General features: G+C 36.0%; 1 protein-coding gene across 1 annotated transcript; it reads left to right on the top strand.

The window, feature by feature from the left end:
- The first annotated feature begins 528 nt into the window (after positions 1 to 528).
- On the top strand, positions 529 to 19177 carry LOC140535562 (uncharacterized). The gene is made up of 20 exons (XM_072656960.1): positions 529 to 769; positions 855 to 914; positions 1484 to 1879; positions 3726 to 3797; positions 7210 to 7377; positions 9042 to 9455; positions 10762 to 11148; positions 11969 to 12015; positions 12100 to 12177; positions 12295 to 12481; positions 13104 to 13217; positions 13333 to 13341; positions 13636 to 13817; positions 15176 to 15343; positions 16474 to 16680; positions 16906 to 17138; positions 17417 to 17483; positions 17982 to 18073; positions 18263 to 18425; positions 19127 to 19177. Exons 1-20 carry the CDS (start codon positions 529 to 531, stop codon positions 19175 to 19177), a joined length of 3336 nt encoding a protein of 1111 aa, XP_072513061.1.
- The last annotated feature ends 645 nt before the right edge of the window (positions 19178 to 19822 follow it).

The raw sequence follows: 19822 nt of genomic DNA, 5'->3' as shown, positions 1-19822 counted from the left end.
AAATAGCAGTGCTGCAAGTAAGTACTGTTTAAAGTCACCCAAACAGTTTTTATTTTTACAATTTTAACTTAGAAGTTCTGCTTTCATACTTTATGAATATATATTACGTATATTATGTTGTTTATTCATAATTATATTCTTTATTTGTGATCCAAATACAGTTGTTTAGTGGAGAAAAAACAAGAAACAGCATTTGATAATAAATGAAAGCTTTTAATAAATAAAACAAGCTTTTTAATTAGTGGTATGATTACTATGTTATGGTTTTTACTCTTCAAAAAATGTATAAGCTATGGTTGAGTGGTAATAATCTTATGCAGCACAGTGTTGAAACACTTCTGTGGAAAATGGTCTTCCTCACCATTGATAAATATCATATTGGTTTCAACAACAGCTACTGTTGAAGATCCCTGCAACTACAACTAAACTGCTCTGGACCAACCCTGGAGAGCCACTAATGCTACTCGATTGTGGATCTGTGACAAAAGCTTCAACTGGAACGGCTGGTACCAGCTGCAGTATTATGGGATGAACATCCGGATGCCAGAGAGCTGCATTAATAGGTACAGATGTGGCACTGATGTTGCATTTTGGCTCAATGGTTCACATCCTCAGATAGCAGATGGAATTGTCTCCCGCCAGGCCTGTGGTAGTTATGAGCCTGGCTGCTGTTCAAGGTCTGTGTCGATTCGAGTCAAAGCGTGCCTAGGAAACTATTCTGTCTATGAGTTTGTCAGGCCAAACACCTGCAATGCAGCTTACTGTGCAGGTACTCTTATGGTCTTAAAATTATTTCAAATGATTTTTATAGGCTTTCATAATTGATTTGTTAAGATTAATATGTCCATACTCAGATGTGAGCTCCATCACTCCAGTTATTGCCCCAATCAATGTGAACAGCACTCCAGCATCAAGTAAGTTTCACTAATACATTTTCAAGAAATAAAGTAAATATTTAAACTCTAAATTTGTGAAAGATTTGTTGTCTAAAAAAGACTGCTGGATTTATAATTTTGCAAATGAAGATATACTAAATGATATACTAGATGAACCAGCATTAGTGTCAGACACAGTCGAATGTTGAATATAACTGTCAAATCAAAGTTTATTTGTGATACACACTGTCATCCACCTTACAACTTGCAGAGAAAAATACTCTGCAATAAAAAATAAAATCCAGGAGAAACCTGATAAACTCTTGTTTTTCCTTTTCACCTGCATCTGTTCTGATGAGATCTGGAGCTTATACAATAAAACTCTCTCACTGCTGAGAGACGGGGTTTAGAATAATGGATTTGGGGCTTAGAACCTCTGAACTGTATAGTATATTAACAGTAAATTATGTGTCATTAAAGATTAAAATAGTGGAACATCAGCTCCTATGTAATGAATATTTTTGTAAATCTGTAAATACATATTATTATGCTGTGATGCGTACTCTATTTTGCATATTTGTATTATATTGACTTTTTTATCCCTACAGTCACCACTACAAGCATCACTTTTGACCCCTGCAATGTCTACAGTGTTCTTGATAATGCATGGAGATCAATCTACAATGGCTACAGTGTTTATGATGACACCCTTGTTGAATGGAATGGCTGGTATCGGTTGTATCTTCAGGGAAAAAGGGCTCAGATTCCGGAATTGGACTGGTGTGTGGTATCAAGAGAATGTGGAGGCTACACTCATCCAGTACCACAGGACGACATTGTCACCAGAGAAATCTATGTATCCTATATTGACAGCTCTTCCAGTAGACAGTGCAATTTAGGATCAAGATCAAACCCAATTCAAGTTAAAGCCTGCCCAGGAAATTACTATGTCTACAGACTCATCAGACCAACCTTATCACTTCCAATGCCCACATACTGTGCAGGTAAAGTCTACTCTTGCTTATGTTGTCTTACAATGTTACATTACATTAATGTGTCCTCTCATTAAACAATAGTTCTCAATTTATTTAACTTTAACTGATACGTCTTGCTGGTGACCAGGTCTTCCTTTACTAAACAAACTTCTCTGTTGTGATAACTGACAAAGTAAAACTGTCCTAACTAATAATAGCATGTTCAACTAGCTAACTAACATTTTCAGATACTATTCGGTACGTATTTGTATGTCCTCTGTAATATAATGAAAACAGTGTAGTGTTGTACATAGCAATTAATCCGTACCTATTTGAGGTCTTAATGGCACCAAAAAGATGCAAAATTTGAACCTTCTGAAAAAAAACTAAAATGAGCAAAAATTGGATTTCTTTAATCTAAACAATAAGATTTAGTCGCTATGGACCTAGCTGACATAATTGCCTTGCTAGTACCAGACTGCTAAAACCTACCTGGTCAACAAGCAATCTTTTAGCAGTCAAATAATCAGAAAATCCATTCTGCCACATTTTCTTTATAATCCTGTAGAACAGTTAACATAGATGACAACAAACCAAACAGTTCGTAAGAGGTTGGCTAATTTCATTAGTTGGTCAAAATCAGGCAGATTAGCAGACTCCAGTTGCTCCAGGTCTCCTTACCCCATCCATAATGTGAGACAGAGCTTCACAACAGATCAATATTTTGGCACAAACATGTTATTCCAGATATTTATTTATATATATATAAAAAAAACTATTGCTTAATTGTATTTTTACAGCACAGTTTCTTAAAATCTTCTTTCTGCAGAGTCAAGAGTGTTTTTTCACTCTTTTATGAAGAAATGAACTAGATCCTCTTGTCAGTAGGGACATATATCTGTAATATCTGTATATATAATTAGACACATGACTAATGTATACAAAATGTATAATGTGCTGAAATCAGTTAAAAATATCAAATTGATTAAATTATGTTTTTTTTAATAAAAATGTATGTTGTCACTCAATATAAAGGCTTTCAGACTAAAGACTTTACTGAGGCCTTTACTTTTACATTCTGAAACTGATACAGTTAACTATTCAATATCTTTTGTCTTTTTTTGTTTTTGACATTCCCAGTTATGACCCCTGCAGTAATTACACTTTTCTGAACCAGTCGTGGAGAGGCACTAATGAGACTGGAGGGTCCAACTGTGACAGCTCTTTAAACTGGAGCGGCTGGTACCGACTATTCTATAATGGGATAAGCGTCCGGATGCCAGAGAGCTGCGTCACTCATTCCAGATGTGGCACTGGTATATCTCTGTGGCTCAATGGTTCTCACCCCCAACTAACAGATGGAATAGTTACTCGTGGGGTCTGTGGGAATTCAGGGAGTGACTGCTGTTACTTCAGATCTATCCCAATTCGAGTCAAAGCATGTCCCGGAAACTATTATGTTTATGAGTTTGTCCAGACAAGCTTCTGCAATACAGCTTACTGTGCAGGTACTTACTGTTTTTATAAGCTAGATTATAATATTATACTTTTTTATTTTCTACTGTTATTCTGTTTTTGAGGGTCTCTTTTACAGAGGGATGTATTTATGTATTAAGTGTTTATCTGATTTGAGTTGAGTGTGTTTTTACATCAGTTTGTCTTGTAGTAGATGTAACTACTGCAGCTTCTTCTGATTAAGGCACTATTCTGTAAGCTGTTAGAAACAACATATTTGAGTTGAATTTAGATGATGATAAGTTCGGACATTCACCTTTAATTTGAATGTGCTGACATCCCATTAGCTGAATGACCCAGAAATTACAAAAACCTTTTGTAAATGTTTTTTTTTTATGTTTTTGTTCTCTTTCCTTTTCAGATGTGAATGCCAGCATGCCAGTCTCAACCACAACAACAGCACCCATCAGCACTCAACCAACCACGATCCTAGGTAGTTTTTTTTTTAAGAATCACTGTTTCCTCAACATTTTAGCATAATTATAATTAGTTGATTTTGAATTTTCAATTTGAACAGTGCCACATTTTTTCCAATACAACTTTCACTTCTCACAGTAGTTCCAACATCTCCTACTACTTTTGCAACTACTACTATGACTACTACTGCTAATAATAATATTACTGAAGCTACTGATAATACTACTATGACTACTACTATTGCAACTACTATCTAATAAAACTACTGCTGCTCCTACTGAAACTACTACTAATACTGCTACTGCTGCTACTACTACTAAGATTGCCACTACTGCTACTACTACTAATGTGACAACTACTACTACTACTACTAAGACTACTACTACTGCTAAAGATACTATAATTAGTTTTACTACTCATATTACTACTACAATTACAATTAGTATTAGTACTGATGTTACTACTATTATTCTATTTTACTACTATTCTTTCTACTAATTTGAATTCTACCACCATTACTACTGCTACTGTTGCTATTACTGCTACAATTACCACAACTACATTTACATTTACATTTATGGTATTTAGCAGACGCTCTTATCCAGAGCGACTTACAAAGTGCTTTGCTATTTACCCAAGAAAAGCCTTAGCTAGTTAGAATAGACTAATAATTCAAAAGATACCTCTAAGCTTTAGACATTGCTAAACACAAGACAATAAGGTGACCATAGAACTAGTCGTCCAAGTACTCTCTGAAGAGGTGGGTCTTCAGTCTGCGTTTGAAGACAGCGAGCGACTCGGCCGTTCGGACACCCAGGGGCAGCTCGTTCCACCACTTTGGTTCCAGGACAGAAAAAAGCCTGGACGCTTGTCTTCCGCGGATTTTGAGGGATGGTGGGTCAAGCCGAGCCGTACTTGAAGCTCGAAGGGCTCTTGATGCAGATCGGCTTTTGACCATTGCCATCAAATACGGAGGGGCTGGTCCGTTCTTGGCTTTGTAGGCCAGCGTCAGGGGTCTGAATCTGATGACCTGGGCAGCAGCTACAAGAAGCCAGTGAAGAGAGAATGCAGCAGTGGAGTGACATGGTTGAATTTAGGGACATTGAAGACGACCCGTGCCGCTGATAAGTTGCAGGGGCCTGAAGTTGTGCAGAAAGAGACCAGCCAGAAGAGAGTTGCAGTGGTCAAGTCTGGAAGTGACGAGAGACTGAACAAGCACCTGGGCGGTTTATTTAGAAAGGAAGGGTCGAATTCTCCTGATATCTTGTTGCACATTGCTCTATGAAAATGTAAATGCTTATATGTAAATGCTTCAGGAACAGAAACATAAAAACATGTATGGAAATGATGTTCATGTGAAGTCTATTGTAACTGATGCTCATCAAACCAGCAGAGAGTATTCAAAACCACAATGTGCATAGAAAGCATGTACAATAATAATTTTTAAGGAAGAACATTTCCCATTTCAGGCCACCGAGAACAGGTCTGAGCTGCTGTGTACAAATTGGAATACTGACACAAAGGAGTAGTACAAATGTACAGAAATATGATTATTCTTTTGCCATGTGAGTATTCATTTCATTTCAGCTTAGAATGAAAATACAGTCAAAGTATAAAGATTTCAGATGTTTGAGTAAAGATCTAAGTTAGTTTAGCTGTCTCTATTGTTCATACTTCTCTTAATAGTAAGATTTTTTGGTTGTGTATTTATTTCAAAAGCCATATTCATTGTGTTTTATTGAGATTTGGGGATAGATCAACAGGTCATTTTAATCTATTTTTTTCTGTTTTTGACATTAAGACTCATTAACAATGTGAGTATGCTCACAACACTAAACATTAGTATGTGTGTTTGTTTATTTGGCAATTAGCCTAATTTGGTGATTTGCTCAGTCAGGATGGCAGACAAAACAGTAGGATGGACATTTGCATCAAGTCAAAGTGTAAGTCAAATAAAACAGAGGAAAAGCAGATGGAGAGGCAGGGTCACAAATAAAGTTGAATAATGACTGTATTCAGTATAAAAAAAAACTAAAAGTCAATCCTTGAATAGCGTTGTTTTCCACTTACGGATGTTGGCTTGTGTGAATGTTATATCATGAAGTAGAGAAAGCTGTTGGTTAACTACTAAAAACACAAAAACAGAAAAAATATCAACTTAAGCAAGCATACAAAATTTCAAAACAAGCATGAAAGTAATGTTTTGAGTTATTCATTTTAATGTTTATTCATTTAGGCACTAAATCAGGGGTGCAAAACTTCAGTCCTGGAGGGCTGATCTCCTGAAAGATTTGGTAGTTGTCCTACTCATACTTACTCACTTTGCCTGGTAATGAGTTGAATCAGGTGTGTTTGACTGGGGCAACTACCAAACTTGCTGGAGACTGGCCCTCCAGGATGGGAGTTGTTTATCCTTGCTCGTGTTACTTAAATGCTAAGTTTGATCGCTTACAGAATGACTGAACTGAGCTCAAATATTAAATAATAAAAATACAGCTGTAAGAATGATATTTCACTCTAAACCTAATTAAACTTTTTCCATGTTAAGAAATATTTATAACTGTGTATTTTTGTGGATGCAATTAAATTAAAAAAATTACATAAAATGTTATTTTGCTTTTTATATATTTGTGCATGTAGGTAGGTGTGTTCCCCCACGATAAAAAACTAAAAATATATATTTTATAAACATATATATATATATATTAATATTTGACCCCACATCACATTTTTATTTTTTTCCTGAATTTGTTTTTTGATTCACATAAATACTGATGAATTTATACAGCACCTTCATTTAATTGTTACACATGATTGTTGCATTGAAATAAATGATTAAACAACTAATAAAGACTGAGCAGTACTTTGCATTTATTAGATTGCCATAGCTGAAATATCAATAGTAAAATTAAGGGGAAGTATCTCATTAGGGTACAAATGCATTCACAATCTATACAAATCAAGCTTTAACTAAACAAACACAGCATCTGTAATCAGCCTGACAGGTAAGACAGGTTATATCAATGTTACAGTGAGCAGACAGTGATTCCTTTATCTTTCCACCAGGGGTCCCTGTCATCATACTAATTTCAATAACAAATAGCAGTGCTGCAAGTAAGTACTGTTTAAAGTCACCCAAAAAGCTTTCACAACAATTTAACTTATAAGATGTTGTGCTTTAATATTTTGTTGATGTGAATATGATATGTTGTTTATTAATAATTATGTTGTTTATCTGTAATTTATGTGTTTTAAATAAATGAAACAAGCTTTTTAATCAGTAGAAAGATTATTGTGTAATGGTTTTTACTCTATAAAAATGTGCTATGGTTAAGTAGTAATGATCTTGTGCAGCTCAGTGTTGAAACACCTCTGTGGAAAATGGTCTTCCTCACCATTGATAAATATCATATTGGTTTCAACAACAGCTACTGTTGAAGATCCCTGCAACAGCTACACTGTTCTAGACCAACCCTGGAGAGCCACTAATGCTACTCGATTGTGGATCTGTGACAGCAAGTTCAACTGGAACGGCTGGTACCGGCTGCTGTATTATGGGATGAACATCCGGATGCCAGAGAGCTGCATTAATAGTGGTAGATGTGGCACTAATGTCGCATTTTGGTTTAATGGTTCACATCCTCAGATAGCAGATGGAATTGTCACCCGCCAGACCTGTGGTAGTTATGGAAAGGACTGTTGTTCAAGGTCTCTGCCAATTCGAGTAAAAGCGTGCCCAGGAAACTATTCTGTCTATGAGTTTGTCAGGCCAAACGTCTGCAATGCAGCTTACTGTGCAGGTACTCTTATGGTCTTAAAATTATTTCAAATGATTTTTATAGGATTTTGTGATTGTTTTATTAAGAATAATATGTCCTTTACTCAGATGTGAGTTCCATCACTCCAGTCATTGCTCCAATAATGGTGAACAGCACTTCATCATCAAGTAAGCAAATATACAGGCATACACCTTACAAAAAGGAGAAATATATAAATAACAAAAAAATTAAGATTAAAAACAAAAAATAACATATCACATCAAAATGTATTAGAAGAAATATAGAACATAAAATTGTTAATAAATCTAAAAATAGAAAATGGAACGGTAATAGAAATTTAAGAATGGAAGTGAGCAGCTGTGAGCAATGTATGAGGTAAGAATGGTAGATGTTACAATGCTGTACAATTTCAACAGGAGGTAATGTAGGTTTATGGATGACTATATAACATAATATCAATATCTGTAGAATGCAGAATTGTCATTGAATTGCTCCATGCAAGGTATATCATCACTGTCATGCAAAAACCTATATAAAAATAAATATATATATATATTCATTATCCAGATTTCATTCCACATTATTTTGATTAATTTCTATTGGTACATTTAAAACATCTGCCAGATTTAATTTATTTAAAGCAGCAAAAATGTAGATGCACAATGTTGTGACAATCACTTAATTAGTGTCCTGTTTGAGAACCTATAGTCACTGATAACAGGATATAACTGGGTTATCAATATATTCACACCACACAACTTAAATATACCAAACTACACCACTTTCCTTGACTAGTGTCAGTTTAAACTACATTATATGGACAAAAGTATTTGGGGGCAGTGGTGGCTCAGTGGGGCCAGTGGTGGCTCAGTGGTTAGAGCACTAGGCTATTGATGACAGGGTTGTGGGGTTGATACCCAAGCTTAGCTGCTATTGTTGGACATTTGAGCAAGACACTTAACTCTCTTAATTCCTGGATGCCGCGGTGCAGCCGGAGGCCAAATTCCATCTGTGTCTACACTTTACTGCACCAGGAAAGTGGTGGAAGTGGCTGGAACAGAGCTTTGCTCTTCAGACTAGCTCACAATATCTTATCTACTTTCTTCAGAATGAGAAGCTCTAGTCCCTTTTTTATTGTAATTATGTTTACCTGCATCTGTTCTGATGGGATCTTTTTATTGCTGAGAGACAGGATTTATAATAATGGGATTAGGGATTTATTTCTCGCACTGCAATATACAGTTTCAGCCAAAAAATTTAAATAGTAGTTTTTAAAAACAACACTTTCACTTAAATTATCAGCTTTAAAATTTCCACTGACTTGTTAAAAGTAGAATAATAGAATGCCAATTATCGCATAATGCTGCTTTAAGCAGGTGTATTATAATACATTTATAAATTCGTATTTAGTCATTTTTTGGGTGTGTACTATTGGGGGTTTTGCATGTTTGTTTCTGATGACTTTGTTCTCCACTCTACAGTAACTACAGACATCACTTATGACCCCTGCAATGGCTACAGTGTTCTCGATAATGGATGGAGATCAGTGTACAGTGGCTACACTGGTCATGACGACACCCTTGTTGAATGGAACAGCTGGTATCGGATTTATCTTCAGGGGCAGAATGCTCAGATTATTGAATTGGGTTTGTGTGCATCTTATTTAAAATGTGGAGGTTACACAGCACTTTACCTTGGTGGATCTCATCCACTACCCCAGGATGGCATTGTCACCAGAGAAATCTACGAATTCTTTGTTGACAATCAAAAAAGTGCACAATGCATTTCAAACTCAAGATCAAACCCAGTCCAAGTTAAAGCCTGCCCAGGAAACTACTTTGTCTACAGACTCGTCAGGCCAGCCTTATCACTTCCAATGCCGACATACTGTGCAGGTAAAGTCTGCTCTTGCCCATGTTGTCTTACCCTACCTGACATGATCGCACTATAAAAAATAATGTGTCGTCTCAATTAAAAAATGGGAATCTTCTTAATTTGCTAAATTTTTTGAGATACGTCCTGCTGGTGATTAGATCTTACTTTACTTAGCAAGCGATTCTGTTGTGTTAACTAATAAACTGAAACTTACCCAACTAGTAAAACCTTGTTTAGACAACTAGCAGGTGTGGTAACATTTAGCTCAACATAAATCTAATTGGTGTAACTTAGATATGTAAACTTGACAGATATTGCTAAAAGTGAGCCAATATTAACAGTTTGTTTGTACAGTTGACAAGTATGTAAAAAGCATATTGTAATCCAATATTTGAATAATCATAATCAGATATCAAATGTTCAACAAAAAATGCTTTTGTTATCCTTTTATTTGTTTTAAACAGATAATATTTGAAATACACTAAAGTGTTCTCTATGATATCACAAAACAGTGTATTGTTTTAAATAGTTATTCATCAGTATTTACTTCAGGGCTTAAGTAGTGCAAATTAGCTAGCTAACAAGACAAAAAATGATTGAAGATTTGTTAAACAATCAACTAAAATGACAAATAAACATTTGTTAGTTCATATCAGCTTACCTAGTTATTTCTACGTACTAATGTGAATCATTGTTTATCTAATCGGCAACACTGGTAGCTAACTACCTATCGAACGTAATTTCCTGGCAAGTACTAGGCTGCTGTTTGTCTAGTTTAGGTCTTGTTATCCATAACTTGGTCTTATAACCAGCTAACTTAAATCAACTATAAGTTGAACGAGGCATATCACTTACCAGTCTGATGAGTGCCTCTGTGTTTACAGGTCATCTACCACAAGCAGGGCCTGGCTTGCTAGTGTGTTAGCTATATGGTTTTCTTATAATCCTAAAATGCTGTGAGATAGTTAACATAGTTGTTACTATGCTAGCTAATTTTTCAAGATGGTTAGACTTCAGTTTCCCTAGCGTGCTCCTCACCTAATCCACAAGGTGAGACACAGAACTCTACAACATAGTAAAGTGGGTTCACTGAAGTGATAATAATCTGTTTAATCCTCAAGGCTCTAAAGGAAAAAAAATGTGACATGAATATGTGATATTCATGTCCATAATAAGCATATGAACTTTTTAACTGTTTATTGAGCTCACTAATGTCACTCATATTTTATTTCAGATCAAAGGCTTTACTGAGGCATTTACTTTTATATTCTGAAACTGATACAGTTAACTATTTAATATTTTTGTCTTTTTTCTTTGTTTTGACAGTTGTTTTCAACATTCCCAGTTATGACCCCTGCAGTAACTATACTTTTCTGAACCAGTCGTGGAGAGGCACTAATGAGACTGGAGGATCCTACTGTGACAGCTCTTTAAACTGGAGCGGCTGGTACCGACTATTCTATAATGGGATAAGCGTCCGGATGCCAGAGAGCTGCGTCACTCATTCCAGATGTGGCACTGAAGTATCTCTGTGGCTCAATGGTTCTCACCCCCAACTATCAGATGGAATAGTTACTCGTGGAGTCTGTGGGAATTCAGGGAGTGATTGCTGTTACCACAGATCTATCCCAATTCAAGTCAAAGCGTGTCCCGGAAACTATTATGTTTATGAGTTTGTGAAGACAAGCTTCTGCAATACAGCTTACTGTGCAGGTAATTTAATTAAATTTTTATTTATTACAGAATGATGATAAATAATCGGTGAATGCGTTATGATATCAGCTTGTCTGGTTTTAGATGTAACAACTGCAGCTCCTGTTTCTGAAACAGCAGGTACACTAAACTTTACTTACTAAACTTTTTTTTTTAACATTGAGTTTCAATAACAAAGTTATTATTAATTATTAGTCATTATAATTAGTAGTTATTATTAACCTGTTAAAGTTGACATTTTAAAAATGATTATATTTCATACAATGTTTAAGCCTCACAGTGGTGAGTTACTACTACAACTGCTACAACAACTGCTATTTCTACTACTACTACCACCATTACTACTACTACTACCACTACTACTACTATGAATACTATTGCTGCTACTATTACTGCTGCTACTTCTACTACAACTACTACTATGACTACTACTACAGCTGCTACTACTATTACTACTATGTACACTACTACTGCCACAACTACTGCTACTACTACTACAACTGCTGCTACTACTACTACTACTACCACTACTATGTACACTACTACTACCATTACTACTACTACTACTACTACTACTACTACTGCTGCTGCTACTATTACTACTATTAGGGATAGAAGTACTACTACCCCTAGTGCTACTTCTACTAGTACTAATACTATTATGAGTACTACTACTTCTCTTAAAACTACTATGAATACTACTACTACTACTACTATTACTGCATATGCTACCTCTACTACTACTATAAATACCACTACTGCTATTATTTATATAACTCCACCCCTTCTTTTATTTGTGCTGATTATTCATATTTTATAGTCGTGTCTCCGCCAGCTCCTAATATCACAGTGTCGACAGAATGCCAGGTCTGTATCAGCTTCTTTCTACATTATATCTGATCAATCTGACCTCTGACCTTTATTCACTGACATACTGAATTCTTCTTTTAGAACAATTTCACCTCACAATGTGGAGCAGATCTGTTTAACCAAATTGAGAACATCACTGCTCAGGTCCTCCCACCAGAAGTGAGTGATGTAATAAAACAGAACAAGTAATTAAATGTAACTAAAGATAAAACAAAGTCGTCTGTCTGTGTAGTTCTGGATGCATCATTAAACTGTACTTTTCTGATTATTGATCAGGTTGTAACAAAGTATTTAGACATGGTGCTGAACACCCAGGAGAAGCTCCTTAAAGTTGAAACAACAAATCCTGAGAAACTGGTGTCTAGTGGCAAAGCAGTGTTGAACAAGACTGAGAAACTGGTTTCTACACTGGTGAAGCCAACAGAAACCACCTATTCAGTTAGCATCTCCCGAAATGGCTTAGGTAAAAATAATGATAATACATAAATAGTTAATTGATAAAATTGTAATAAATATTTAATTAGACATTCTTTTACTTTTACTGTTAAGGAAACATAACACTGCTGTTACACAAAAACCTCATAGCCTATATGGAATACATTTTTGGCTTAGTCATTGTGTCTTCTGAAATCAAGGCTATTAAAAGAGTTTATTTTGCTTTTGTTGGAGAAGGCGTTTTATTAGATTTTGGAGCATTGCTGTAAGCAATTGATTGCATTCAGCAACAACGGTGTTAGGGAGGTCTGAATATTGGATGATCACCAATCCATCTCATACCCAACTTCCCAACTCAACCGAAAAGTATATGTCCCACCAGTGGGTTATCACAAACTTCTATTACCAGAGATAACCCCACCAGTTTGTACAGATGCCCCCTAGAGTTATACAATGCACCTTATTGTGTAATAAGAGTGTTAAGGGGTTACAAAGACATGCAATACTTGTAAATACCTTTATATATTCCTCTAGTCATCATAATTTAGAAATGACACAATTTATGCAATTATGTGCAATGTACAAAATAAACTGCCCTCCAGTGACTATATGAAACGCATTAAAGTAAGGTTATGGTTTACATCTCTCAGATATTCAAGTCTTTGCAGTTGGACCAAAGGCCTCCATGAAAGAAATTCCTCAGCTCAGCCTGAACAGCACTCAGATGGAAATCGACCTCATCCAGATTTCAATGAATAATAATGGTATCATAACAGACTTTGCATGTTTTAATTCTTTGACAAAATTCTCTATGTTTCTATATTGTTTCTTTAATAATAATTTAAAGCACCAACATCCAGGCATCTTCTGGCATTTCAGATCAAACCAGTTGAAATTTAATTCTAATGGCTTAATTTATTAAACTGCGTTTGCATTGGAAATTAATGGAATTGATTGTAGTCCTTTACACTATATTGTGTAGACAATATCAGGGATTGCAGAAAACAATGTCATAGTACCAGATAACATAGAACCTATTTCTCCAACACTGTAGAAACAGAGTTAGTGATAGAGATAGTGGTTCCTAGTTCCAGTCTTGTGGACTCTGAGCTCTACACATTCCACTTTAGCCTAACCCAACATTCATTAGATGATGTTGCTTTTTTTCTCTCCATGCTTCAGGATCGGCTGCTGTGGCCTTCATGAGCTACGCCAACATGGGTAACATGCTAAGCCCCAACCTCTTCAACACAACTAACAACACAGTGAAAACCATGATGTCCACTGTGGTGTCGGCTACCCTGCCCAAAATCACCAACACACGGCTCACCAAACCGGTCAACTTCACTATGAAACACATTGAAGTGAGTTTCTGACTAAACTGATACATTTAATATTTAATCAGAGCAGGTTTGTTTTATAATGTAGAGTTTTATGTTCCTATATGTTTACTTTTGTATATGGATGCATGCATGTCTACTACTATGTATTGTTGCTGTTCTAAAAACACATGTATCTCCAAAAATAAGACTTTACAGGAGAAGGCAAACATGTTCTTAACCTTGATTACAAGTCATTTTAAGATTATTTAATTTATTCATAACCTTTTTATTGGCCCATTTATCCAAAATAATTTACAAAGTGTATAGAGCAGCTACAGCAATCAGAATTGTGATGAAGGTAGAAGACCTGACCCATCACCAAGCTTGTTTAGAGACATTTTAATGAACACTGGGTATTGTCTGAGGTAGGTGTGTGTGTGTGTGTGTGTGTGTACTTACCTGAACCTGCTCCTCAAGGACTTCCTGGGGGACTTGCGTCCAGCCAGCTCTATCTCTTATGTGGTGAATGTTCTTCTGGGATACCTGTGGGGGAGAAGGTTAAGTTATTAATTCTAAAGTGATGATATGTATATGTAAGAAAATTACATCTACGTCTATATATATTCTGTCGACAGTAATCTTGTGTTTGTGTGTTTGTATTTTCTGAGTATGCCCACTCTGTAGTAATGGTAGAGCCCAGGTAGATTAGGGGCGGGGCTAGAGATTTAAAAGGGGGGAGTGGGAGACCTAGGGGGCCTCTTTTGGAGGGAAAGTGTTATGTCTACACTTTCTTGTGGCTGTAGACTAACTCTGGCTGTTGTCAAGTCAGCAAAACTTACCTTATGTACTGCGGGAAGTCTTGTGAGACTAGAGTACTTTTAAAGCATTTATTTTTCTTTTTGTATGTTTTTTTCCTTTCTATTTTTCTATTCTATTTTTATGTGGTGTGAATATTAATAAAAAGCATGTGGGATATTGAACTTACCTGGGAGGGTTTGGCTGTCTTTTGGTGGTGAACCCCGTTTCTATTCCTGACACACCTTCACACACAATCTTCACCAAAGTAAATCAGTCTTTCTTTTTATTTAGGTGGTAGTTTATTATCCTTAACTATTATTTATTGTATAGCATGTTCAACTTGATTATAATATAGTGTATTCTGCTTATTGTGGTATATTTTTAATTAACCATGAAAGTATGTTTTATATATATTTTAATAAATTATATAATATTAAATATATGTTTTTAAATAAATTATATAAGTATATATATAATTTATGTTGTAATATAACTATTTAAATCACATGAGTTTAATGATATTACATTCCTAATTAATAGCTGCCTCTCACATCAACTCCATAACCTTAAAGACATGATTTTCTCTCCTGATGTTTCTTTAGGAAATTGAGCCTAACGCTACACTCTCCTGTGTGTACTGGAAGAACACTGAATGGGTTGAAGATGGTTGTTACCTTCTCCAGACCAACAGCAGTCACACTGTGTGCTCCAGTGAACACCTGTCAACCTTCGCTCTTATCATGCAGATCAATCCACCCTCAGGAGAAGCAGTAAGATCAATCACACACTGAAAACACTGTAGACCAGACTGAGAGCTAAAAGTGATGGAAAGAGTGAAAGTGAAACATCTAGATTTTCAGTTCTGAAGTAAATTACATTTATTCTTTCAAATCATCACAGAGCAGCAACATTTTAGTATATCTGCTCTGACTGGCTGAATTATAAAGCTGTTGTGAATTATTCAGTGTTGAATTTTGTATTAATGCACTCTGAAATTCCTCTTGACTTAATGTTTGTCAGATTGCTTGTTGGATATTTTGTTTTCAAATCATGGGCAAAACAGCCCTACTTTTCTGGGAATGCTTTCCTGTTAATGAAAAGGTTAGGCTTAGATTTTGAGGAGTTTAAGGTTCAGTTTAGGTTTTAAGTCATTTAAGTCACATAAGCTAAGGTTAGGTTTTGGTTTTCAATTGAGGTTATAAGTATGATTAGATTTAGGGTTTGGGAAGGTTAAGAGTAATCTTAGTTTAGAGTTGAGGTGAAAAGTAAGGTTAGAATTTAGGTTTTGAGATGATCTTAAAGTTAGGATTAGGTTTAGGTTTTGAGGAGGTTAAAGATATGCTAAGTTTAAGGTTTTGATTTAAGGTTAAAATTAAAGTTAGATTTAAGTTTTGAGGAGGATAAAGATTAAGTTAGGTTTAAATTGGGCTAATAGTTGGAATTAGACTTAGGTTTTGAGTTAATTTTAAGTTTAGAGGTAGGTAAACTTTAGTTTTTGGGTTGAGCTTAAGGTTAGGGTTAAGGTCTAAAGTTGAGGTCAGTGTTAGGGTTGGGATTTTGAAAATTTTTAGGATAAAGGTAAAATCTAGATGACTCTTTTAGATGATGTATTTAGTAAGTTGCAAGTTAAAGGTGACAATAAAGCACTACAGAATAGTTGGTGTTGGGTAGCGGGTAACAACACTGCACACCCTTACGAGTCCTTTGGTAAGACTCCTAACTCCTATCTGCTTATTATGGTTGCCACCTATAGTATAACCATGGTGATTCTCACAGTGAAAATTAATGTAAAACAAATGTTATTATTTCATGTATTGCGTTTACATTCTGTTTAGAGCAAATCAGCCTGTTGGGTCGTTAGCTTTCTTTAGAAAATAAAGGACTGCCTGTTGATTTGCAGAGTGACTCTCACCTGGACCTGCTCAGCACTGTACTTGTGGCAGTGGGGCTGATGTTCCTGAGCTTGACGCTGTTGACCTTTGCCCTTTGTCGGCGAAAACTGAGAGTGAACAACACTCCTCGGATAAACCTGTGTATCAGTCTGCTGCTGGCTCACCTCCTCTTCCTCCTCACACAGAGCTTCCTACAGTACATCCAGCCTGATCAGGTAACTTTTCCATTCTGATTAAGCTCTTCAGGTCTGGATGAAGATCAGAGTGTCTCACAGCAGTGTTTAACCTCTCTCTCTCTCTCTCTCTGTCCCTCTCTCTCTCTCTGTCTCTCTCTCTCTGTCTCTCTCTCTCTCTTTGTCTCTCTCTCTCTCTCTCTCTCTCTCTCTCTCTCTCTCTCTCTCTCTCTCTGTCTCTCTCTCGCTCTCTCTCTCTCTCTCTAGTTGTTGTGTGCAGTGCTGGCAGGTGTTCTGCACTTCCTCTTCCTCTCTGCTTTTGTGTGGATGTTCATTGAAGCTGTGCTGCTCTTCATCTCAGTGAAGAACCTCACAAAGTTTAGATCCAAGCAGAAGGAGATTCTCGGCTGGAAATGTCTGATCGTGATTGGATACATTATTCCCCTGGTTGTGGTGGGCGTGTCTGTTGGACTGTTTCCTGATGGTTACGGCAGTGAACAGTGAGTTCACAGAGGAGGTGTTGGTTTTGTCAGATGTTTGTTGATTTGTTAAACCATAGAAGCTGAGAAACACTTTATTATAGTTGAATGACATACCAAAAAGGGGAACTTCATTTGGTCAACTTTTAAGTAATATTATTATTATTATTATTATTATTATTATTATTATTATAAGAGGTAAGCCACATATTTAATCCAAATATCTGATTTATAAAAAGGGAAATGAACTGTTTGTTACTCTTCTATTTAGTTTTATGGTCATGTTTTCCTTTTTGCAGATGCTGGATTAAGACAGACAGGAACTTTGTGTGGAGTTTTCTGGGTCCTGTGTGTTTTATTCTTACGGTAAATTCTGAAAGTATTGACCCTACTATAAAATAGAAAGAACAGTAGGATCCTTAAGATAGGAATAATACACACTGAAATAATTTTAGTCTGTGAAGTTTAAGCCTTTCAAAAATGGTATAAAATGTGTTGAAATTGTGTCTATGTCAAATATATAAAATGTTCAATTAATTGTATTTGTGAAAGCAATGGTTACATTTAAAACAGGTATGAACATAAGAATTCAGAGTTAAACATTTCAGTTATAATTCCTGTCACAATATGATTTAAAATTGGAATATCAGTTATACCATCAAATAATACTTTTGCATTAAAGTATATACCTTTAGATTTTGTTATATGTAACAAAAATGAAATAAAAGGGTAAAAAAAAACACAGAATGCTTCTGCATTAAAACAGTAAAAATTCCAAACAATGCAAAATATGTCTAACAAGCAGTTCTCTGACTTTTCCAGAAGATGAATTTACCTTGTAATAAACTTTCACCACATTTGCAGATTAATGTGATCATCTTTGTCGTCGTCATCTTCACCCTGAGATCTGCCCTGGCACGACTGAACAGTGACCTTTCCCAGATAAAACAGATAAAGTAATATACAGCTCACATTCATTCTGTTGCCACTTTCTAACAAATCTGAGAACTTCTTTAAAATCTCTACACTTTACAAAATGTAATGAATATAAACCAAATGTATATTAATATATTATATTTTATTAGAATATATTAATATATTCTCTCTCTCTCTCTCTCTCTCTCTCTCTCTCTCTCTCTCTGTAGAATTCTTGTTTTTAAAACCCTGGTTCAGAGTGCCATCCTCGGTTGCCCCTGGATTCTGGGTTTCGTCATTGATGGCAGTAAGGTGCTGGAGATGGTCTTCCTCTTCCTCAACTCCCAGCAGGGCACCTTCATCTTTCTGGTCTACTGTGTCCTCAACCAAGAGGTCAGCCACTAATATATAAATAAAAGCTGAAATTGGCTCACATTAAGCATATCAGGTAAACTGTTTGAACAACAGTTCTAACTGCAGTTCATTGTGGCTGTGTTCTGACATCCAAATTTGGACAAAATCATTGCCGCTATTCTATGGCTGTATGTAGGCTGGATAGAATTATATAAATGTAAATGATATAAATTAAATACATTTTTAAGAGATGAGCGAAATGTGATACACTTGCTATTGAATTTACACTAAAAGACCAGATTTTCTGTAGGATATCCCTACAGTTCACTTATTTTGATAAAGACCAGTAACTACAGTCTCACTAATCTATTCAGTATTTCATCTTTCCCTATCCAGTTATATTGGTAGATTAATTAAAGTATCCTTCAAATGTGATCACCACTCCATCCCTCTCTAGCTTTCAGCCCTTTCAGGTGAAATGTAGAACCTACCAGGACCTACCAATGGTAAACACAGTTCCACTGCTCTACAACTCAATACTGGGGGGCTTTATACCCCTCTAGCCCAACCCTGGCATTGTGGCATGGTGCCGATTAGGTTCATGCTCATCTGTTCATTTGCACACCTGTCTCAACAACTGAAAGCAGCTGAATACATTCATTAGAATGGGTGTCCACAAACATTTGGACATATAGTGTATAACTAACTTCCTGCTCTCTGCTCATGTGATCTACTTTCAGATCAGGCAGCAGTACAGAAAGTGGATGAGTTCCTGTTGCATGTTTAGATGATGAGCTTCAGCAACCATCTAGAAGATACTGAAGTAACTCCACATTCGCGTTCGAACTGAAGCTGAACTTCAGCAGTAAAATATCTCAATAATTCACCATTAACACTGAAATAATGGTGTTCCAGACAGTTCACGGAAGATTAGGCTAAGTGTGAGATTAAAATGTTTTTAAGGATATAAATGAATACACAATATACAATAAATATATTTATTATTTATACTATCATTACACTACACAATAGCCCTCTACACTATAGCCCTTTATACTAGCAAGGCCCTTCACCCTCTCTGCTCCCTGGGCAATGGAGTTGGCTGCCCAGCACTGTGGGAGTGTATGTGCTCACTATAGCCCTCTACCCTATAGCCCTCCACATTATAGCCCTCTATACAGGTGTTCGGTTTAATTGTCAACAAATTATCTCTGCACCTTAATTGAGTTCATCAGGCGGCTTGAGCTAAAAGTGGGGATTAGCTTTAAAGTGAAGAAATTGTTTATAAAAGTGCATTTAGTAGCTTTAGCAACTTTCCAATAAATGCATTCTATAGCACTCCATATAATTTAATGAATGAACAAACAAACATGTAGGCTTAAGAAGCTCATCAGCTGTGATAGCCCCACTTCTATAACACCTTAATATGTAGTGCA

This window comes from Salminus brasiliensis, chromosome 15 (assembly GCF_030463535.1).
Source record: "Salminus brasiliensis chromosome 15, fSalBra1.hap2, whole genome shotgun sequence".
Lineage (NCBI taxonomy): Eukaryota > Metazoa > Chordata > Actinopteri > Characiformes > Bryconidae > Salminus > Salminus brasiliensis.
This window is presented reverse-complemented; position numbering and strand designations above follow the sequence as displayed.